Source organism: Electrona antarctica (genome assembly GCF_951216825.1).
Source record: "Electrona antarctica genome assembly, chromosome: 7".
Lineage (NCBI taxonomy): Eukaryota > Metazoa > Chordata > Actinopteri > Myctophiformes > Myctophidae > Electrona > Electrona antarctica.
This window is the reverse complement of record NC_136812.1, coordinates 34,219,583-34,241,102: the sequence shown is the minus strand read 5'-3', so window position 1 is coordinate 34,241,102 and position 21,520 is coordinate 34,219,583. Positions and strand designations below refer to the sequence as shown.

At 44.4% G+C, this 21,520-nt stretch overlaps 1 protein-coding gene across 2 annotated transcripts in view; it reads right to left on the bottom strand.

Moving 5' to 3' along the window:
• Positions 1-73: 73 nt before the first annotated feature.
• The window catches only part of espnla (espin like a), a 22,844-nt gene continuing 1,397 nt past the window's right edge, over positions 74-21,520 (bottom strand). Inside the window, exons 2-9 of one of the 2 annotated variants that reach the window (XM_079505351.1) lie at positions 20,929-21,119; positions 18,352-18,538; positions 17,904-18,086; positions 17,666-17,797; positions 10,825-11,022; positions 3,247-3,411; positions 1,498-2,525; positions 74-683 (exon numbers count right to left, since the gene is read on the bottom strand). In XM_079505351.1, coding sequence (XP_079361477.1) covers positions 152-683; positions 1,498-2,525; positions 3,247-3,411; positions 10,825-11,022; positions 17,666-17,797; positions 17,904-18,086; positions 18,352-18,538; positions 20,929-21,119 — 2,616 coding nt within the window. In that variant the 3' untranslated portion in view covers positions 74-151. The remainder of the gene's footprint in view (positions 684-1,497; positions 2,526-3,246; positions 3,412-10,824; positions 11,023-17,665; positions 17,798-17,903; positions 18,087-18,351; positions 18,539-20,928; positions 21,120-21,520) is intronic. The other variant, XM_079505352.1, reaches the window with a different exon arrangement.

Here is a 21,520-nt window from a genome sequence, read left to right as displayed (position 1 = left end):
ATGCTTTTTGAGTGTAACATGTAACAAAAAAATAACCTTATCTCAAAAACAAACTCAATCTCAAGTCAAAACACATCAGTAATCATAGCACTCTGGCCTTTTTTGATAGATGTAAATAAACTACAAATTATACAAAAATATCAAAAAGCAATTACTCAAAGTCAAAAATCTCTGCCTCTTTCTCTTTCCAGAAAGCAAAGCTACGGTCAATGTATTTACAGATTTCATCATTGCTGAAACTAGTAATGTCAGTTCCACCTTGTATCAATCCCTCGTCAGGGGTAGGGCTCTGGACAATGACTTTGGGCACCAGTCGGACCTCTGGGAGGGAGTGTTTCTTAACTTCTGGAATGACTTCGGACTGATTCGGCTTGTTCCCAAAGAACTTGAGCTTAATGTCCTCAAAACCATCCTTCCACTCGCGGTTCCCAGCCTCGATGTCCTGAACCACAGCCTTGTGGAACTCCCGGACCGTCTCCCAGGGGAAGCAGCCCAGGTGGTCAAACACCTCAAAACACAGCAGGTGTCTCACTTTGCGCTCATCTGAAGACAGATCTTGCTCCAAGATGTGAAAGTAGCCCAACATGAAGAGGTCGAGGGTGAGGCTGTCGTAGTCCACAAGCACCCCATCCACACGAGGCAGGAACTGCTCTGGAGAGTACAGGGCCTGCTGTTTGTGAAGCCTGCAGAGAGTGGTGGACAAAGTACACAACCTTAGAACTTGAGTCAAAGTATAGATATATTATTAAACTACAAGAGGTCCTAAGTTACTTACTACTGGAGTATGTTTTATTTTATACTTATTTTATACTTTTATACTTATTTTATACTTAAATTAGAAAAACTGTATTATTTTCACTTTTGGCATTTACACAACCTGGTAACTCACTGAAGCAACCTAATGAATGCCCTGATTTGTTTATAGAACCACTATGTTACTACAGAAACACTTACAGTATACAAAAGCCATTGGATCAACAAAGCATTAGTAACAGTGGATTTGCTGTAGATGCTGATTCCTCTGAAAATAAAGGAGTAGTTCCCCCACCGGCAGAAAGATGTTATTGTCTCCGCTAGAAGACAATAACATCTCTGCATCATCAGATAAAATAAATAATGAGTTCCTAACAGTTCTTGAGCCACACAGCTCAGACATGTAGAAGATACTTCACAAATGTACAGTACTCAAGTAAATGACTGTCCATCACCAGCTTGCGGAAAAGGATTGTACGATTAATCAAAATGCTATACTGATCATCAGGCAATGGTATTCCAATGAGCCTCTAAAACAAAGCATCCTTGTGCTTATACTTATAATATCTGACCAATGAATCAAGTCTACAATGTTGGTTTCCCCCAAACCAAGAATAAGTATCATAAGAGCATGTTTAAGTATCTCGTATAAAATGCAATGTTGTGAAACCGACAACTACCACCAATCTTAATACACATCACAATACAGCAGTTTATTTTCCTACTAACACCATGCAGCCGTACCTGCGAATCTGTCTGGAAGGGACAATGGAGATCATGGTCTTCCAGTTCCCTAACATCTTGTTGACTGCACTCCTCTGCTTGAAGTAGTGTCCCAGCGAGCTGTTCATCATCATCTTCTTGTTCTCCTCGCTGCTCCTACGGTTTAACCCAGGCTTGTCAACCACGTCTGATCCACTGCCGCTCGTCTTACTCTCTGAAGAGATAACACTCTTCAGTGTTATCGAGTAGGCAGACTTCTTCCAGTGGCCCAGGAACAAGACCACAATGCGCTCTTTCCTGAGGCTGGTGTTCTCTCTGACGTCAAGTTCCACGACATCGCCGACGTGTTCGTCGACGTCGATGCCGGAGTCACTGCTCCGGTCCGTCTCAGAGGCGGGCTTTGGAGTTTTTACCTGCTTCCCTGCAATCAGCCTCTCTGTGTCCTGCTTCTCTATGTCCTGCTTCTCTACGTCCTGCTTCTCTGCATCCTGCTTCTCAGTGCCCACCCTGTCAATGGCGGGGCTGAATATTGTGTCTACCTCCTTGCCCTCTGAATTTTGATTCTCAAAATTGCTCTTGAGGTTTCTGACGGACACTCCAAACTGTTGGATCTCAGTCTCTATCTTCTCCCTCTCCCTGGTGCAGTTCCGTCTCTCTGGCATCTCGCTAAAGACATAGTTCAGGTCCGTGTTGGGCATCTTGCAGAAGGGCTGGTCCACGAGGTTGGACAGGAGCAGGGACATGCTCTTGACGATGCCTGAGATGCGGCCGCACCACACGGGCAGAGGGACCTGACTGGTGAAGTTCCTGAACTGCGTGTTGACCGTGATGTTGACGATGGGAGCGGGCAGGATGTGTCGCAGCTCCTCGGCCAGGCGGGCCAGCTCCAGCTCGTAGCCCTCAGAGTTCTTCTGCAAGGAGACGCTCAGGATCTGCTTCTCCAGGTAGATCAGGTCATCCTCGGTCAGCATCTCTCCGGAGGGTCCCAGGATGGCGTTGTGGGCCTGAGAGTACCTCCATGTGACCTTGGCCTCCTTGTCCCCATTCTCCTGTTAGAGGAGGCAAGCAGCAGGGACATTAATATGCAACATATTTTCAGACATAGGAGAACAGTAGTAGTTTTAGTTACAAACCAAACCACAGAAATGTGAATTGACCAATTAAACAAATGGCCATAATTGAGATGTCTATTCTATGAACCAGAGCTCAATCTGAGAGATAAAGCGAGAGAAAGAAACACAGAGAGAGAGAGTGACAGACAGAAAGAGAGAGTCGAGTCAGAGAAAGGGACAATGAAGAGGAGCTGCGTATTGTTTAACAATTTGTCATTACTTAATATGTCATTATAAACAGTTTAACTGCAAATGAGACCTCCGGGACGTGTGTACAGTACACATATTGAACACGGTTACTGTAGTGTTCATTAATGACATGTTGTCCAGCAAACCCAGATGTGCGTTTTATTTGAATTATTTTGCTTCTGCCTGTTCTGAAAACACGGCGTTACTTGCTGGCTTACGGCCGATTCATACCCCTATTTTACCGCTGTTTCGGCGCTGTAGTGCCGAAATGATTCCGGCTCGTCAGAAATGTTCAGTAGCACCGAAGAGTCGACTTTAGGACGGTACCCGTACTACCCGCCCCCCCGAACCTCAAATGACGTCACATTGTAGGCTCTACAGAGCCGAACTGACTTTTATTTGGCTCTAAAATAGGAGTATGAATCGGCCCTTAGTGGCTGCTATGTTACCGTAGTGTTGATGGACTCACCTTCCTCCTCTGGTCTTGCTCAGCCAGTAGCCTGGTCTGCAGCTGCCTCACCATGACCTGCCTCTTCCACTCGGCGATGGGACGGCCCCTCTCGTCATGGCTGGGCACCAGGTAGTCCATGTCCGACAGGTCGGCCTCCTCCGTGGGCAGCACCACCATCTTGTTCTGCAGGAGCACACAGGGAACCCCCGGATGTCAGCTATTAGCAGGCAGCAGGAATGACAGTTCAAAGCAAGCAGTCACAGTAATAGCGTGAGAAGAGGGTAGACAGAGTATTCTGGCCCTTTGTGTACCCCCACCGGAATAGTAACTAAAATATATTGTTGACCCCTATTTAACAATAGTTAAATAAAGGTTAATTGACCGCCATTTAAAGACAAATTTAAGTATTTAAATTACATTTAAGACATATTTAAGTGTTATAATAATTTTAAGAGATTTAATTTTAAGACATACCAGTATTTAAAAAAAAACACACACATTATATATTTAATAGGATCATCACATGTCATCGATCACCTCTACTCAGGCTATAATGGACTCTTTCTTTTCTTTTTAACTAGTGCCACTAGTAGAATTGCTAGAAGCACACAGTGCTAGTGTTGCTACTACTATACCAGAATACTCCATTATGAAAAGCAGCAGAAACATGTGACCCTCCCCAACATGACACTGACATACAGTAAGATGAGTCATTCCTATGGCCAAAGTAGAAACAGACAAACAGACAAAGAGAGCGAAGAGAGGGCAAGTTGAAGTCAGAGAGAAGAATCTTCCATAACAATGATCAGGGTTGCAGATTAAGATCAAACATGCAGTTTGATTTAGGAGTGAGGGGTGGGGGCTCCATATATCAGCTGGGAACCCCCAAACTCAATCACTCAATCTGCCCCAGGTTGTGCTTACTCCTTGAATGGTAAAGGCCTTAGTTCCGTGCAGAACCTTTGCAGCTGCCATCGGCAGCTTCTGTTCATTGGTGAGGTCTCTCTCTGTCTCGGTGACCTTAGTTGAAGGAGGACATGAGTGCAAACCACATACTGGACATGTACTGGTAGCAAAGTGAGAGATGGACTTATTGTGCTGTTATCAGGGGTCCAGATTTAATCAAACATGCCGTTTGATTTGGGAGTGAGGGGGGCTCCATGTTGGCCTTTGCCTGGAGACCCCAACTCATTTCACTTGATCTGCCCCTGGTTATGCTTACTGGTTGTCCTGTAAAGCCCCCTGACTGTTTTAAAGATGAAATGGACTTCATGTTTGCAAACAGGTCTTTGTCAGTCAAGTTGCGTGCATCCGGCAGCATCTTCTCTTCAACAGGGATGTTTTTCTCGGTCTCAGTGACCTTAGTTGAAAGAGGATGAGTTAAACAAGAAGCAGAGCTACCCAAGAAGACCAAAATATTAGAATAAAAAATAGAAGTTCCTCAGAGAGGATTGTCCATAAAATTTGTCAGGGTTCAGATTTAAAAACATATAGTTTGATTTAGGAGTAAGGGGGCTCCATGTTGGCCTTTGCATGGATCCCCCAACTCAGTCACTCAATCTGCTGTTGGTTGTGCTGGAGGGAATACGTTAGTCCGACGTACCAATAGTCCGACATACGTGGACGGTTAAGACTCATCCGTGGCTCCAACATACGTGGCCGGTTAAGACACATACATGGACGGTTAAGACTCACCCGTGGCTCCAACATACGTGGGCGGTTAAGACACATACATGGGTGGTTAAGACTCACCCGTGGCTTCTGCGTGTGGTTAGGTTAGGGTTTGGGGTAGGGTGTCGGACTATTGCGTGTCGGACTGTTAGGACGTCGGACCAAAGATATGCACCCGGTTGTGCTTACTGGTTGTCCTGTAAAGCCCCCTGACAGTTTTAAAGATGAAATGGACTTCATGTTTCCAAACAGGTCTTTGTCAGTCAAGTTGCGTGCATCCGGCCGCATCTTCTCTTCAACAGGGATGTTTTTCTCGGTCTCAGTGACCTTGGTTGAAAGAGGATAAGTTAAACAAGAAACAAAGCTGCCCAAGGAGATCAAAAGGTTAGAATGAAATCAAAGTAACTGGACATGTACTGGTAGCAACGTGAGAGATGAACTTATTGTGCTGTTATCAGGGGTCCAGATTTAATCAAACATGCCGTTTGATTTGGGAGTGAGGGGGGCTCCATGTTGGCCTTTGCCTGGAGCCCCCAACTCATTTCACTTTATCTGCCCCTGGTTATGCTTACTCCTTGAATGGTAAAGGCCTCTGTTAGCCCAGAATCTTTAAAAGATGGATTCCACCCCATGTTGTTCAGCATGGTATTTCCGTGCAGAACCTTTGCAGCTGCCATCGACAGCTTCTGTTCATTGGTGAGGTCTCTCTCTGTCTCGGTGACCTTAGTTGAAGGAGGACATGAGTGCAAACCACATACTGGACATGTACTGGTAGCAAAGTGAGAGATGGACTTATTGTGCTGTTATCAGGGGTCCAGATTTAATCAAACATGCCGTTTGATTTGGGAGTGAGGGGGGCTCCATGTTGGCCTTTGCCTGGAGACCCCAACTCATTTCACTTGATCTGCCCCTGGTTATGCTTACTGGTTGTCCTGTACAGCCCCCTGACAGTTTAAAAGATGAAATGGACTTCATGTTTGCAAACAGGTCTTTGTCAGTCAAGTTGCGTGCATCCGGCAGCATCTTCTCTTCAACAGGGATGTTTTTCTCGGTCTCAGTGACCTTAGTTGAAAGAGGATGAGTTAAACAAGAAGCAGAGCTACCCAAGAAGACCAAAATATTAGAATGAAATAAAATAACTGTTGCCAAACTGTGCAGTCTTACTTTTCTATTCTTACTTCCACCAGCATAAACAAAGCTAAGACTCCAAAGGCCCCGCTAGCAGGTCCTAGAGGTTGTGTTGGACTGAAGAGTTTGATGGCAATCTACCCAAATCATTTTGAGATGCTGTATCTTGTTTGCATAGTTGCCATTTTGGCCTGAGGGTGGCACTAGTGGAAAGGCCATGGGGTTACCAAAATCCATAGGGTTCATCATCTGGGGAGCATGAAGGTGTACAGGAAAGGTGAATCCAGCCAGGATTCTTTTCAATATATTCTTTGGGACCCAAGTGTTGGATGGAGGAAACAACATTACTATCCTTAGAGCACCACCACTAGCAAGGCTAGACACATACTATAAGTGACCCTCCAACATTAAAACTGACAGTAAAATGACAGTGAAGAGAGGAAGTTCCTCAGAGAGGATTGTCCATAAAAATTGTCAGGGTTCAGATTTAAAAATATATAGTTTGATTTAGGAGTAAGGGGGCTCCATGTTGGCCTTTGCCTGGATCCCCCAACTCAGTCACTCAATCTGTTGTTGGTTGTACTGGAGGGCATACGTTAGTCCGACATACCAATAGTCCGACATACGTGGACGGTTAAGACTCATCCGTGGCTCCAACATACGTGGCCGGTTAAGACACATATGTGGACGGTTAAGACTCACCCGTGGCTCCAACATATGTGAGCGGTTAAGACACATAGGTGGACGGTTAAGACTCACCCGTGGCTCCAACATACGTGGGCGGTTAAGACTCACCCATGGCTCCAACATACATGGGTGGTTAAGACTCACCCGTGGTTTCTGCGTGTGGTTAGGTTAGGGTTTGGGGTAGGGTGCGTGTCGGACTGTTAGGACGTCGGACCAAAGATATGCACCCGGTTGTGCTTACTGGTTGTCCTGTAAAGCCCCCTGACAGTTTTAAAGATGAAATGGACTTCATGTTTCCAAACAGGTCTTTGTCAGTCAAGTTGCGTGCATCCGGCCGCATCTTCTCTTCAACAGGGACGTTTTTCTCGGTCTCAGTGACCTTGGTTGAAAGAGGATAAGTTAAACAAGAAACAAAGCTGCCCAAGGAGATCAAAAGGTTAGAATTAAATCAAAGTAATGGTTGCCAAACTGTGCAGTGTAACTTCTCTATTCTTACTTCCACCATCAGAAACAAAGCTAAGAGTCAATAGGGTTCATCATCCAGGGAGCATGAAGGTGTACAGAATCAGAATCAAACTGGATTTGAATGGCAATCCATCCAGTAATGTTTGCGATATATTCTTTGGGACCAAAGTGTTGGATGAAGGAAACAACATTGTCATCCTTAGCACCACCACTAGCAAGTGACCTTCCAAACCTTAACACGGACAGTAAAATGACATAGTGGCCAGCTAAAAGACAATAGCAGTGCACTACTCATTGTACTCAATAGTGATTTGTGAAGAGGGCAAGTTTCAATCAGAGAGAAAGACTTTCCAAGAATTATTAGGGGTGCAGATTTAATGAAACATACAGTTTGATTTAGTAGTGACTGGGGGTGAGTGGGCTCCTCACTCGATCTGCCCAGGTTGTGCTTACTCTTTGAATGGAAAAGGCTTCTGTTAGCCCTGACTCTTTTAAAGATGGAATCCACCCCATATTCCTTAAGGATGTTCTTTTTCGCCAAGAACCATTGCCACTGCCATCGGCTTCTGTTCATTAGGGATGTCATTCATTGTCCCTGTAACCTTGGTTGAAGGAGGACATGAGTGCTTATTGTGCTCAGGGGTGGCATTTGTATAGCTTAAAGCAGCACAATAGTGAAGAGAGCAAGTTCCTCAGAGTGGATTGTCCATAGAAATGATCAGGGGTTCAGATTAAATCAAACACGCCGTTTGATTTAGGAGTAGGGGATGTCCATGTCTATGAGACTAGATGCTCCGGCCACCAAACGGCCTGGCCAATCAGCGGCAGCTAGAGGCGGGATCAAGGCATACACAGTGCTGCCTTGATCCTGCCTCTAGCTGCCGCTGATTGGCCAGGCCGTTTTGTGCCCGGCATCAAGTCTGCCTGAGAGTTCCCAGATGGGAGCAGGAGGGGGGAACCCAGTGTACTCTCTGCTGCCCCATCTGGCGGAGTCAGGTTAGTCCATGTCGGCCTTTGCCTGAATCCCCCAACTCAGTCACTCAATCTGCCCCTGGTTGTGCTTACTGGTTGTCCTGAAAGTTTTAAAGATGAAATGGACTTCATGTTCCCAAACAGGTCTTTGTCAGTCAACTTGCATGCATCCGGCAGCATCTTCTGTTCAACAAAGATGTTTTTTTTTAGCTAGATTGAAATACTGTAATTAAGATTTATTTCCCTTAAAAATGATGAGGGGGTTGCAGATTTAATCAAATCCAAGTTTGATTTGATTTAGGATTTCCATCACTCAATCTGCCCCTGTGCTTACTGCTTCTAGCGTAACGCTGGCTGACTGTGTTAAAGATGGCATGGACTTCTTTTCCGTGTGCGGTTGTTTTTCTGGCGCCAGCAGCTTCTGGACCTTGGTTGAAGGACATTGGCAAGAACAATTTGCTCATGAATAATGAACAAGAACACACACAAACACAAACACATGTGGTGCATACACATGAAAAACACTGTATAGAGCATACTATATATAGGCATAGACCTCAGCTCCATGTTTTTCCCTATTGGGGTAGACATTAAACAAAAATCACTAAAACGTTTTATTGAAAATAGTTTTAGCGAAATTATATATTTATTTGGTTACAAAATGTTACACTTGTTGAACATATTTTCTTAAAGGGTAAGACCACTTTTGTAGAGGTTTGGGTTGTGTAGTTACCTTGCCATGATGTAACTCCAAATGTGGACAAGAAATCAAAAATAATTTCTCCAGTGATTAGAAATTGATAATTCAAAATATGCTCCTCATTGACTTACATTGTACACTGAAACAGCTCTCAAAGTCACTCTTTTAGTACGTAAACAAACACAAACAAAGTTGTTTCAGACAATATAGAGCAACACCAAAACTCATGTGGTTTTATTTCTTCATAAAAATGGTAACTTCCTGTTGATTTGTCCATTTTTATTCAGAAGAAAACCCGGACTGGATCCATGGATCCGGATCCAGATCTTCATATAGTAAAATCAACAGGAAGTTACCATTTTTATGAAGAAATAAAACCACATGAGTTTTGGTGTTGCTCTATATTGTCTGAAACAACTTTGTTTGTGTTTGTTTACGTACTAAAAGAGTGACTTTGAGAGCTGTTTCAGTGTACAATGTAAGTCAATGAGGAGCATATTTTGAATTATCAATTTCTAATCACTGGAGATTTTTTTTTGATTTCTTGTCCACATTTGGAGTTACATCATGGCAAGGTAACTACACAACCCAAACCTCTACAAAAGTGGTCTTACCCTTTAAATAAAGAAAATCTTATGTTTTTTCCATAAATGTGTGGGTAGGTATTACTTTATGCGCATATTATTATTATTATTATTATTATTATTATTATTATTATTATTATTATTATATTTTGTATGTATTTTTGGGAGTGATACCACATGGCCTTTGCCTTGGCCCCTAAACTCGGTGACTAGTCTTCCCCGGTTGTGGTTACTGGTTGTTCTGTAAATCCCTCTTAAAGATGAAATGGACTTCTCCAACCACATACTGGACATCGACTAAAGAATCGCTGGGTCAGAGTGATTATGCGCTCAAAATAAGCAATAACAGAGTAACAATGTAAGGTAGGGGTGAACGTATTGCGCTTACTGCTTGTACTGATAAGGTTCCTGATATCCTCGAATCTTTTAAAGTTGTAATGGACTTCATTTCCTTGAGCAGGTTGTTTGCGCCAAGGCCACACGCATTTGGCAGCATCTTCTTTTCATCTTTTGCTGCCTCGACGACCTTGGTCTGAGTAAAACCTTTAAGAACTGCAAAGAAAACCATAAGTGGTTTGTGTTATTTTGTGTTTTTGTGCTTTTTCCCCCCTGCAATCATACCGTTTCCAATATCAGTTAAAACACATGTTCTTTCGTTGAGCAGCGTAACCGGTGATCAGAAGCACAGCTCTCACCGGATGTCGCTATATGAACCTGTTCTATGACGTCACTTTTGACCTTCTCATGTTGGCCAGGCGTCTGAGATGACCTACGACTGGCTGCAGGGTGTCTTGCCTGGGGAGTATCATCTACCTCTGGTTGCTGATTGGGTGAAAAGAGTGACAATGCCGATGCCTTTGTGGTTACAACACGCTTGATCAAAGAAAACAAATGTTAGCAAAGCAAATCAGAACTGCAGCATCACTCCCGATCTTCCGCCGTAGTCTGAAAACCCACCTTTTCAGACTCCATCATGGCCCATAGCACTTACCCTACCCCCTTAGACAGCACTTCTTAGACTTATATAGCATTTGAAACAGACTTATAGCATGTCATGTAGACAGCACAATAAGTGCATTGTATGTAGTCATAGCACTTCATAGTATATATGTACAGCATAGTATAGCATATATGTATAGTTTATATGTATAGTGTCATTATATAGATATGTTCTAGTTATAGTTTATATGTATAGTGTCATTATATAGATATGTTCTAGTTACGTTCTTAGCTTACGCATGTTCCGCGATAAATGCATTTTACATATGTGATGTATTCCCATGCTTTTTGTTCTTGCTTAATGTAAGTCGCTCTGGATTAAGAGCGTCTGCTAAATGCCTAAATTGTAAATTGTAAATTGCAAATGAACCGGATCAAATTGGCTTTCACCTTTAAGCTGGCCATCTGTGTGCTAGCTCTGTGACTGTCCCCGCATGTGTCACTCAGGCACCGGTAATAGTCCTCTCCACTGGGCTGCCACGACACTGTCGTCTTCCCCTTCACTTCCTCCTCTATTAGAGCAGTCTCCTCCTTGACTTCCTGCTCTATTAGAGCAGTCTCCTCAACGGGCTGATCCACAGAAAAGGGCTGGCAGAGACAACACAGGGAGAAAGAGACGTTTTTAGCAATCCGTCATTATGTTATATTAACCACTCACCCACGGTAGAGTATGTTAATACAGTGTAACTAGCACAACTGTAGTGGCTGGGTGTGGTCTCCCTGCTCTGGAAGGGTAAAACCACTACAGGTTGACGATAGGTATTGCATGCAACTCTGATGGAAATACCTCGCCTTGCCAAACATGCTCTTTGTTATAGCTCAACAGTAAAGATGTCAGTGCTCGTATTGGGGGACCCGGAATCATTGACAAAATAATGATTGTCATACGACAAATGTTTTTGCCACCCCAATACACATTAATATGAATCCAACATATTACCAGCAAGATGATTTGTTAAAAATAAATTAAAAAAAATGAATTTACACAATACTGATGATAACAAAGGAACCTATGAAGCCAACAAAGCTGCAGCATCACAAGGAGGCAACCATAGTCAGCCTGTGGAATACTTCCAAGCAAGTCTCAAATATCTCAACGGTCAACAGACGGTATTAGCTAAATACGGTGAGCTAGCTTTGATCTCAGCAGCATCTCATCAAGTTGCATGGAAACAACAACACTATATTATATCATATATTTAGTCCCTGTTTCGTCTCTCTCTCTCAGCTAATTGCTCCCTGGCCTAGAAACAATAACCCCTGGTGTTGAGGGAACAAAAAGCAGTGAGCTAGTATACAGCAACTACAGTTGGAGACCATCGATATTGTCCTTTTCTTTTTGCTGAGGTTTGCGTGATCTGCGCAAAATGACAGTTAACCCATTTTGGGCGGGAACCCCTTTTGGTGTTTTAAACATTGTTATAATTTAGCTATTGAAAAATAGCAGATCTACAAGCTCATAGCGCGCCACCGAGTGGCGCGCTACGAGCTTTGTAGGTCTGCTATTTTTGAAAAATCGTGAAAATATTTATTTCAGAAAACTGGAGGATTTAGAAGGATTTTTTAAAATTTTGAGGTCAGGCCTAAATGGGTCAAATGATAAGGGACAATATCGGTGGCACCCAACTGTAGTATACAGCGATGAAGTGGTTAAAGTCCCATGGCGGGACCGAAGAACAAATGGGAGCTGGAGTATATACAGTACAGTAGTGTAAAAGTATAGTATACGTGTAGTGGAGCGCAGGGTGAAAGAGAGCAACCTTGAGTGTACTGACAACATTTCACACCACTGCAAGGGCGGATGCAATATTTACAGTATGGAAACATTTACACATGTACCCCCCCCCCCCCCCCCCCCCCCCCCCCTCTCCACCTAAATGAACCTGCAATGTCCTAATGGAGTCCATGCAGAATGCATATCAAATTCAGCTCTCCAAGGACAATATATATATATATATATTAAAAAAAACTAAACATCAAAGTGCGGTTCTGATAGGGCTGCCGCATGCTGTTGTGTTGTGCTTTGTCTCCATGAGGTGGTCCTTGCCGTTTCCTGTCACGCGGCACTTTGATGTCTGGCAGCACCCAATACGCTGTGACACCGCTCCGGCAGACTGAATAAACTTCCCAGAAGTTGTGTAATAAGCAAACAGATAAACAGTATGTGCATGTGGGGGGAGGGGGGCGACGGGAAAAGGGTGGAGGATGGGGGGGGCGCAATTCCTTTGTGACCCTTCTTGTAACAGTTCAACGTCCTCAAAGCCACAACGCGTTCGCTCTTGTGAATTTAATTAGATCCAGTGGCCGACCAGCATTTGGTTTTCATCAGCACCCCATCATAATCGCCACGCAGACATAGATAGCCTAACCTCGGCTTTGCCGGGATCCACTCTCTCTCTCTCCCCCATATTATCTGAGGCCACAGAGACCCCAGGCAGGACAGATGAGGAGCAATGGTTTCCCCACAAACAGCTCCTTACTGTACCACTGACACAGAAACAGAGTCAGGATTCTGTAATCCCCGTGGGGAAAGCCAAGGTGACTGGAAATAGTTTGAGAAAAACATACAGAATCTATTTACATAACATTATGTCAATTAGTTTTTTGTCTTTTCTCTGGAATTCATCATGAGAATAGCTTTTCCCCCTTATGTAAATTTTCAACATGGAATGCATACATTGGTAATGGTATACATTATACAGAGTACGCTTAAATGTAAATACATGTCCGCCTCCACTTTCATATAATGTTGGTCACGTAATTTCCTACACCTTGGGGAAGAGTGCTTGTGGTTCTGCAGTATTAACCATCAAGATACAACAAGAATCCATCAATTTTTTTGTTGTTACTTAAAACAGCTGGTTGGGATCTAGCTAAACTGTACAATGCCTCGGTTGCCAACTCAGTGATGTGTCAAATGACAAAATCTTTTAGTACATGAATAAATTAATCAATCTTCTTCATTCTAGCATACTGCTCACACAGCTCTTACAGTAATCCAAACTCTAAAACTTTCTTCAGAAGCATCCAACCATAACAGAATATTGGAAGCCATTAGCTTAGTCATGGCTAACAGTAAATAGCTACTATAACAGTGACCAGAAAATAAGTTAAAATTCTGCCAAGCCAGCCTCTTGCTGCTATGGCTCGCCTCAGGAGATTCACTAAAACTACCACTCCCATTAAAAGAAAATATTATTCAGGCTGCAAAGAAAATAGTTATATTCAAGCAGTCAAATAAGTAAAATAGTAAAAAATAAATAAATAAATAAATAAAAAATAGGTAAACAAATTAATAAATGAATTAAGTAAATAAGCAACAAACAAAACAAAAAACATGGTAAACAAACACACAATACTAGACTAACCTATTAACCTTGACACAATATCTTCTATGAACAGGCATAGGACTTACTGTGAAACTCCGGCGGCACTAACTTGGGCAGTCGAGCCACGTATCCAGGCAGACCCTAACAGGTGAGGATATGACAGACACTATCTGCAGATGAGCGACCATCCGTTTGACACCATCGTCAACATCTCAGCTTGTGGCCAAGGGCCGCAAGGCAATAAACAATAAACTCTGATCGGAGAATGTTGTTAATAATTAAAGGGAGAGGATAGGGTGGCTGGTAATGCACCTAATGCACGGTCAAACCAATGGCCATGTTGTTGCACGAAGGGAGGTATCAGCGGAAGGCTGTCAAAGCAGCTGGAAAAGAGACACTTTATCCATCGCATTCAGGTGCTTTTTCCACTCCAGTCTCTTCTGCTGAATGAGAAAGCCATCACACCTTCTTTTATCTTTTTCTTTTTTTGGCAACGTCTGCCTGAGATGATTAGCAAAATGCCATTGTGGAAACACAAGGTCTTGACCTGAATTCACGCCGGAACTAACAGATGATGTCTGAGATAAACAGAAGTCTCTTGTGTCACACTCAGTCATTAGCACACAGACCTTTGTCCAAATTACATTAACTGTGTGCCCGTTGTGACAAACTGTAAACACGTTCTGTGGTATCAGATGACTGGGAAGTCATCATTCAACAATCCACTGAGTTTCCTGAGAAATACATACTTTTACATGACGTCCCCATCAAAATCAACAGGTTCAGTGGTGGAGTCTTTAAGTCTGACTTATACTTAGTTAAGTACGGGTGTTGTGCACAGAAAACAGCAGGTCTACAAGCTCTGTGATGTGCTGTGGGCTTCTAGATAAGCTATTTTTGGTGGCAAGCATTAGGTCTACTTCAATGCATTTAAAACAAAGACACACTGAGTTTGAAAGCAAAAAGAATGGAGGGAAGTAGTATTTGCCTTCTACCCTCTTATCAATACATCTCCGGAGGTCTGTCAGTAATGGGAATCATAGGGCTTGTTCAGGGATCTGATTTAGACTTTAGCGTAGAATTGTAGAATATAACATAACATGTGTGATAAACATTGTGCTGTAATCCAGCCAGGGTCTTTGTGAGATTTCGGAGACAGATCTGTATCCAGAAGCTTGATGCAACAGAAGATGAGGGTTTAATGAGAAGCATGCCTGTGCATTCTTTTATCTTTGCTGTAGTAAACTGGGAGAGGACAAGCCCATGCACAAAGTTCACAAGGTACCCTCTAGTGGCGATGGTGATTTAGACTACATCACCCACAGTCATCCATGGCAAATAACTCGTTCTTCCCCATAGGTAACGTAGTATAACAGGCAATGAATGTCCCAGAAAAGCACAGTGATGAATTACAGGACATTTGGCCTGATTCTGTCTAAAAACATGTTCTTTCTAAAAATACCAGTTGTGGACCAGAATGTTTTTGGCAAGATTGCTGTGAATGAAGAGTGAAAAAAAAGAGTATGTGTGCAAAATAAACCTCACGCCACGCACTGTTTATTTGAATGCAGCTGTTCCTGAGAGGCATGGTGAGGAAGAGCGCTTGGCTTGGGAGCAGCCCAAAACATGGGGAAACACGCAACTCTCCTGGTCAGCGGCTCTAGCAATCCATTTGGGTCAACGATCGGAAATGAGAATCTGACACTTTAGAACTGATGAACCCAGTGGCACAAATGTGGAACACACCACTACAAGCGTAACTAAAGCATGACTGAAACAGTAACACTGTATGTTTCAGAGTGCTCCTCCGAATATGACAAGAAGGGACTTAAAGCATTCCATTTCTGATGCCTCAGATGCCCTATCGGATGAACCCACTTTGTTGTCATCATTTCTCAGGTCATCGGGGCAGTGCCAAGAAACATAATACTTCATACAGTCTGCTGCCACACTGTGTGGTATTCAGGGGTGACCATTGTGACACTTCCAAGCCCTGGAGAAGAATAAAAAAAAAAACATGACACACAATCAAACGAGGGATTGAAGCCCAGTGACGTCCTGGTCTCCAGGCCCTCTGGGGGATAGAGTTGCCTGTTCCCGGCATCAGAATGGTGAAAACGCTGAAACTTAAGCTCCTGGATCTCATAACGTGCTCAGCCCCTAGGCCTTCCACCTGAGCCACTGGAGAGGGGTAACTGATAGGCCCGTTGGCCCGTTGGTGGCTCTGCCTGCGTTCGACGTGGCAACGGCCCCTGTGCTAATTAGCTTCCCCATTGTTGACAGAGGATTATTGCTGAGGGAGCAGAGCCCATCACTGGCTCCCCGTCATCAACCACTTCACTTATGAGTACTCGGTCCTCCTCCTGCTGCTGACTTATTCATTGTTTCTATTAGTTGCTATTGTAGCTTCCGGTACTATCTCACGTCTTCCGTTGCAGTCGACGTCACAAGCCCTGGGACTGTGGCGAATGAGACAAGTATAAAGATAGCTCTCACGTCCCACAGGTGGACTGTTATTTACGCGTGTCGACTGTACAGAGTCAGACAGCAGACAGGGTGGTCCATCTCCACTCTTCCAGCTTAAAGGAGAAATATTACCGCTTTAACCCCATCTCAGATTTCAGTAATGAAAGGCAATGCTCCCTGTCAAACAATTATATTCCCGCGATGGGAACGTGTGGTTCCCAATTAGACCCAGGCTCCTCCAGAGTTAGTGTCGAAGTGTCCTTGAGCAAGACACTGAACTAGGGTTGTCCCGATCCGATCACGTGATCGGAAATCGGGGCCGATCACGTCATTTTCAAATGGATCAGGAACAAAAAAACGTGATCGGGACATCCCTAGCATCATTATTATATCCATATCATGATATTAGACTGGATATTTTACTATTGTGATATGGCGTAAGTGTCGGTATCGGCAGATACTCAAAATCAAATGATCGGAATCGGACCGAGAGCAAAAAAACGTGATCGGGACATCCCTGCACTGAACCCCAAATTGCTCCCGATTTGCAGGTTGGTGCCTTGCATGGTTTCCTCCGCAATCGGTGTATGAATATGTGTGAATGGGTGAATGTAATGCACTTTGGAGCGCTTTGGATAAAATCGCTATATAAATGCACCATTTACCAAGCACCCGTTGCTTTCTTTAATGCATTAAGGCCAATGCAAGCCAGATTTAGATCTTGTGGCGCCCTGATCGGGATTCACTGCGGTAAGGTGTGTGGTAAACAGAGTGTCGACACTGAAATATTCATCAGTTAAATTAAGGGGTGTCGTACTTAACACTCAAAACAAAAAGGCTAATCTCAGAGAGTCCTTGGTGGTAACTGAGAAGGCCAAAGCCCATCTGCCGCTGTACATGGATTTAGCGGCTTAGGCTGTGATGCCTTATTAGTTATTAACCACCAATACCATCATTGTCCACTTTTTACGCCTATTAAATTGAGAGTCCATCAATGAAGAAGAACTGCTTCAGTGTGGGGCCGTGTTGAATTACATACATGTTCAAGAATAAGTAAAATGACAGTGATTGCCGTGATGAAACTGATATGAAATTGTGCAGCAGTTGCACAACCTCCCAGATGTCTGCTGCTGACCGCCTTCCATGTCCTGGCTTTGATTTGCACACCAAAGAAAACAGCAGCTCGGCGAAGCAGTGGCCACAAACTTGACCGAGGCTAGCGCGCCAGAAGATGTAGGTTAAGTTAACCACATGAACCCTAGCGCCTCCGTTCTGGGGCGAACAATTGGCAAAAATAGCAGATGTTTGTGAGCATGTAGATCGGCTATTATCGGCATAGAGATTTGGTGTAGAAAGACAAAAGGAGGGGGCCAAGTACAGACTCCAGGGGGACTTCGGTCGGGCATACAAGGTTACATTAAAGGGGGGATTCTTACATGTTTCTCCATGGCACGGAGGTAGCTGGCACAGTCGTAGTGTCCGTTGTAGTCTGCCAAGTCTGCTGCCGTAAATCCATCGATGTCTCGCTCCAAGGGGTTTGCTTGATTGGCCAGGAGGATTTTGCAACACTGAGAGAGAGAGAGAGAGAGAGAGAGAGAGAGAGGACAAATTACTTATAAGCTCCTTGTATGTAATACATTTATTTATGATTGATGAACAGAGACCCTGGCCGACCTCCATCTCCCGGTTCTCCGCAGCATCATGCAGGGGCGTGCCCCCCCAGTAGTCCTTGATGACCTTTGCCCCCATGCCAAGCAGCCTCTCCAAGATGCGCCGGTGCCCTCCACTGGCGGCAAAGTGCAGAGCAGTTGCTCCTTCTTTGTCTTGGCAAGATATGCTTAGGTCGGTGAATGTGACCTGTGCCGGGCAGATCAGACACAATCAAGGTGACAATGTGACACGCACACACACACACACACACACACACACACATACACACACACACACACACACACACACACACTCGCGCACGCACGCACGCACGCACGCACGCACGCACGCACGCACGCACGCACGCACGCACGCACACACACACACACACACACACACACATATATACACACACACACACAGGTATTATTAATGTTTGGTAGAGTATGGTTTTGAACAGTGTACCACCGACCAGCCAGACCACCACACCATAGTGGCCCATATGCGCGGCAGCGTGCAGGCCACTCATGCCGTCATTGGCCCTCAGGTGGACCTCGGCCCCGCAGTCCTTCACCAGGCACTGGGCCACATGCAGGTGTCCCTCCTGGCAGGCTAAGTAGAGTGGCGTCGCACCGTTGCTCATCTGCCGGTTCACACAGCTGCAAGGGGGGAGGGGTGGGGGGTGGGGGGGCGAGATGTAGGTAACGTACAAAATGATAATGCATTGAAATCGAGAGGGAGGTCTTACTAGTGTCCAAACACAGAGGATAACGTCATGTGATCTTTTATCTGCGCTGTCAAATTGGCGGCTCGCATCCGTGACTCCTCTCTGAAATCTCAGATGTGGTCTATTCACTGCGCAGCGCTTTCAACTGCACGCCGTGTGAAATAAACACCAATCTCTTCAGTAGCTGATAAAAGGGCTTTTCATGGGCCCAAAAATCTCTGATCTTAAAAGTGGATCGGTTATCGCATGTGGTCCGCAACGTCCGACTACGCCATTTCAACGTACGGCGTCAGGCCTCGTTTACATTACATACACATACTGCACTTGTGACAAAGGCTGCTGACGTGTGACAGACAGTCACCGGTCATCCATTATTCACGAGTTGCTGATGGTCTCACGTGATGCAGCGACCCCACCGCGTGTCATGCAAATTACAGCCGTGCCCTCCAGTAACAAAGGCATGAAAGGGGGGAGATGACTGTGACATGGCTTTAGTTGTCTGAGTCTGAGTGCTTAATGTCTCAGGTTCAGAGGTTCGGGGGGATGGCACGGCAGAGGGCGGATGACATTTCACACGATCCCCTCTCTTTTAACTTTTGACTGGGCTTCATCGCAGCGACCCGCACACTGTCAGAGACACTCAGGTGTAGTCGACTGCGCCCCCGACAAGTGAAGTTGGATGATTGTCTGGTTGATAATCTCCAAGCATTCACGCACATGAAATAAGAACTTATTTATTTTCCATCATCATTGAATGCCACAGACGAAAAACAGTCTAAGTCCAAACTATTGATCCATAATGTATAAATGATAGATGGGTTCAGGACAACGAGGCCTTTTCGTGGAGGGGTCAGAATGAAATTTGGACTTAGACTGTTTTTTTCGTCTGTGGTACTTAACTCCAGGACCATGATCACATGGTATGGATGGTGCACAGAATTATGTATAAACATTGTACAAACTGTATCAGTAAAGTAGTCTAAAATGTTCTATATAATATTTCCATCAGTGGGAATGTTCCAGAAAATATTTTAAAAGATGTTTTATGTAAATATGAATAAAACATATAGTTTTAGTAAGAAAATGTGTCTGTGTCCTGTGAATCATGCCCTATCTGAACTTTAAACTGCTGTGATGTGCTCACATCCTTATCACATGTGTTATTCCAAGGTGGGTGGTCAGGATGAGATGGACGTGTTAGCTAGTATTGTATAACTACTCTGTCAAGATACCCAGTGATTTCAATTGGTCAATGGGCATGCTTATACAATAGATTACTTTATTAACATTTTGGAATAAATGCAATTTAACCAATAGGTTTCCCAAGTTCCCAAATTCTTCCGTAAATCAGCTACAGCCTCGTCTTTGAACAGGAAGGTTCCCGGTGCTATACCCGGATCCTCCTGGCCTCATGTCGAAGGGTCCTTGAGCAAGACACTTAAAACGGCTCCTGATGAGCAGGCTGGTTCCTTCGGTGTGTGACTATGTGTGTGAATGGGTGAATCTACCACACATTGTAAAGGTACTACTGTATAGCAGTGGTTCTCTAAGTGAGGTCCGGGGACCCCCACGGCCCAGAGTGTCAAAATCAGTTTAACCACTTTAACCCTGGATACAGCTATCAGCTATTTGAAAATAGCAGATCAATCCACAAGCTGTCATGATGCCACACGTTGTGGTTGGGCTTGTAGATCGGCAATCGGCTATTTCCATGAAATCTTGAAACATTTTAACTGCACAATTTTCTATGAGGGTCCCTGGCACAAAATATTTTCAGATGGGGGTCCTACCTACTAAATACTAATTTGGGGGTTCTTGACATGAAAAGGTTTGAGAACCCCTGCTGTATAGAAATGCAGACCATTCATTTCTACTATGGCCTTTTTTTTTTACTTACATTTTTATCCCACGATTTTGTAACCCATTTTTCACCCCTGTGTCAATTATCTAATGTGATCCTGGGCTCTACACACCCTCCACCAACCTAGTCCCCATATATGGGGGACATGGGGAGAGCAACAGACTTGAACTCATGCTTCCTTCAGGCCTGAGTGTCCAAGTTGCTCCTTTACACCCGACAGGGGGGAGTTTCCCTGGTTGGAGCGTGTGGAAGGAACACGTTATTCCAACCAGTTCCTTTCCCCTCCATCAGGCACCCTGGCTGGCCAGGGGGAGGCAGTTTAGAGACCAGGATTACTGCATGTTTTTGTGAGGGTACCTACCCTAGGGGACACGGGGAGAGAAAGGCCCTTTCGCTACTATGGCCTTTTAAGCGCAGAAAGGCCAACAGCGAGAATAAAGCCAGGCAGATGAAGCTCTTACCCGGGTGCTTGCTGCACCAGTAGTTTCAAACAGGTGAGGTCTCCCTTGGCTGCAGCGTAGTGGGCAGGTAGTGCTCCACAGTGAGTCTCCACCTCGGCCACGCCCCCGACAGACAGCAGCCACTTAATTACATCCACACGACCGAAGCGGGCCGCGAGGTGGAGCGCCCTGGCTCCGCCAGCATCCTGGTTCTAGAAGGGACCAGAAGGACTGTTTCACTGTACATTACATTATTAACAGCATTCTCAACCCCAACAGTATCACGATGCATGCTGGAATGAACCTTTAAAAGAGACACTCAAGCAAGGTCAGGTACAGCCACACACTAAACAGAAAACAAAACAAAACAAAAAAACAAATAAGGATCCAAACCTAACTTTGATGAGAAAATCAAACGCAGGCATTTATTTAATCTTTGTTGGCAATGCAGACAGGGTAGCTTTTCTTTCTTGTGTCAGATCAGATACTGTAGAGCAGAGGTCAGCAACCTTTTTGAAATGAATTAAGTGGCATGTTTTCATTTTCTTGATAGTCAGTGTGTCGTATCAGCATTACGTTTTATTATGACACCACATCAATACATCAATCATGT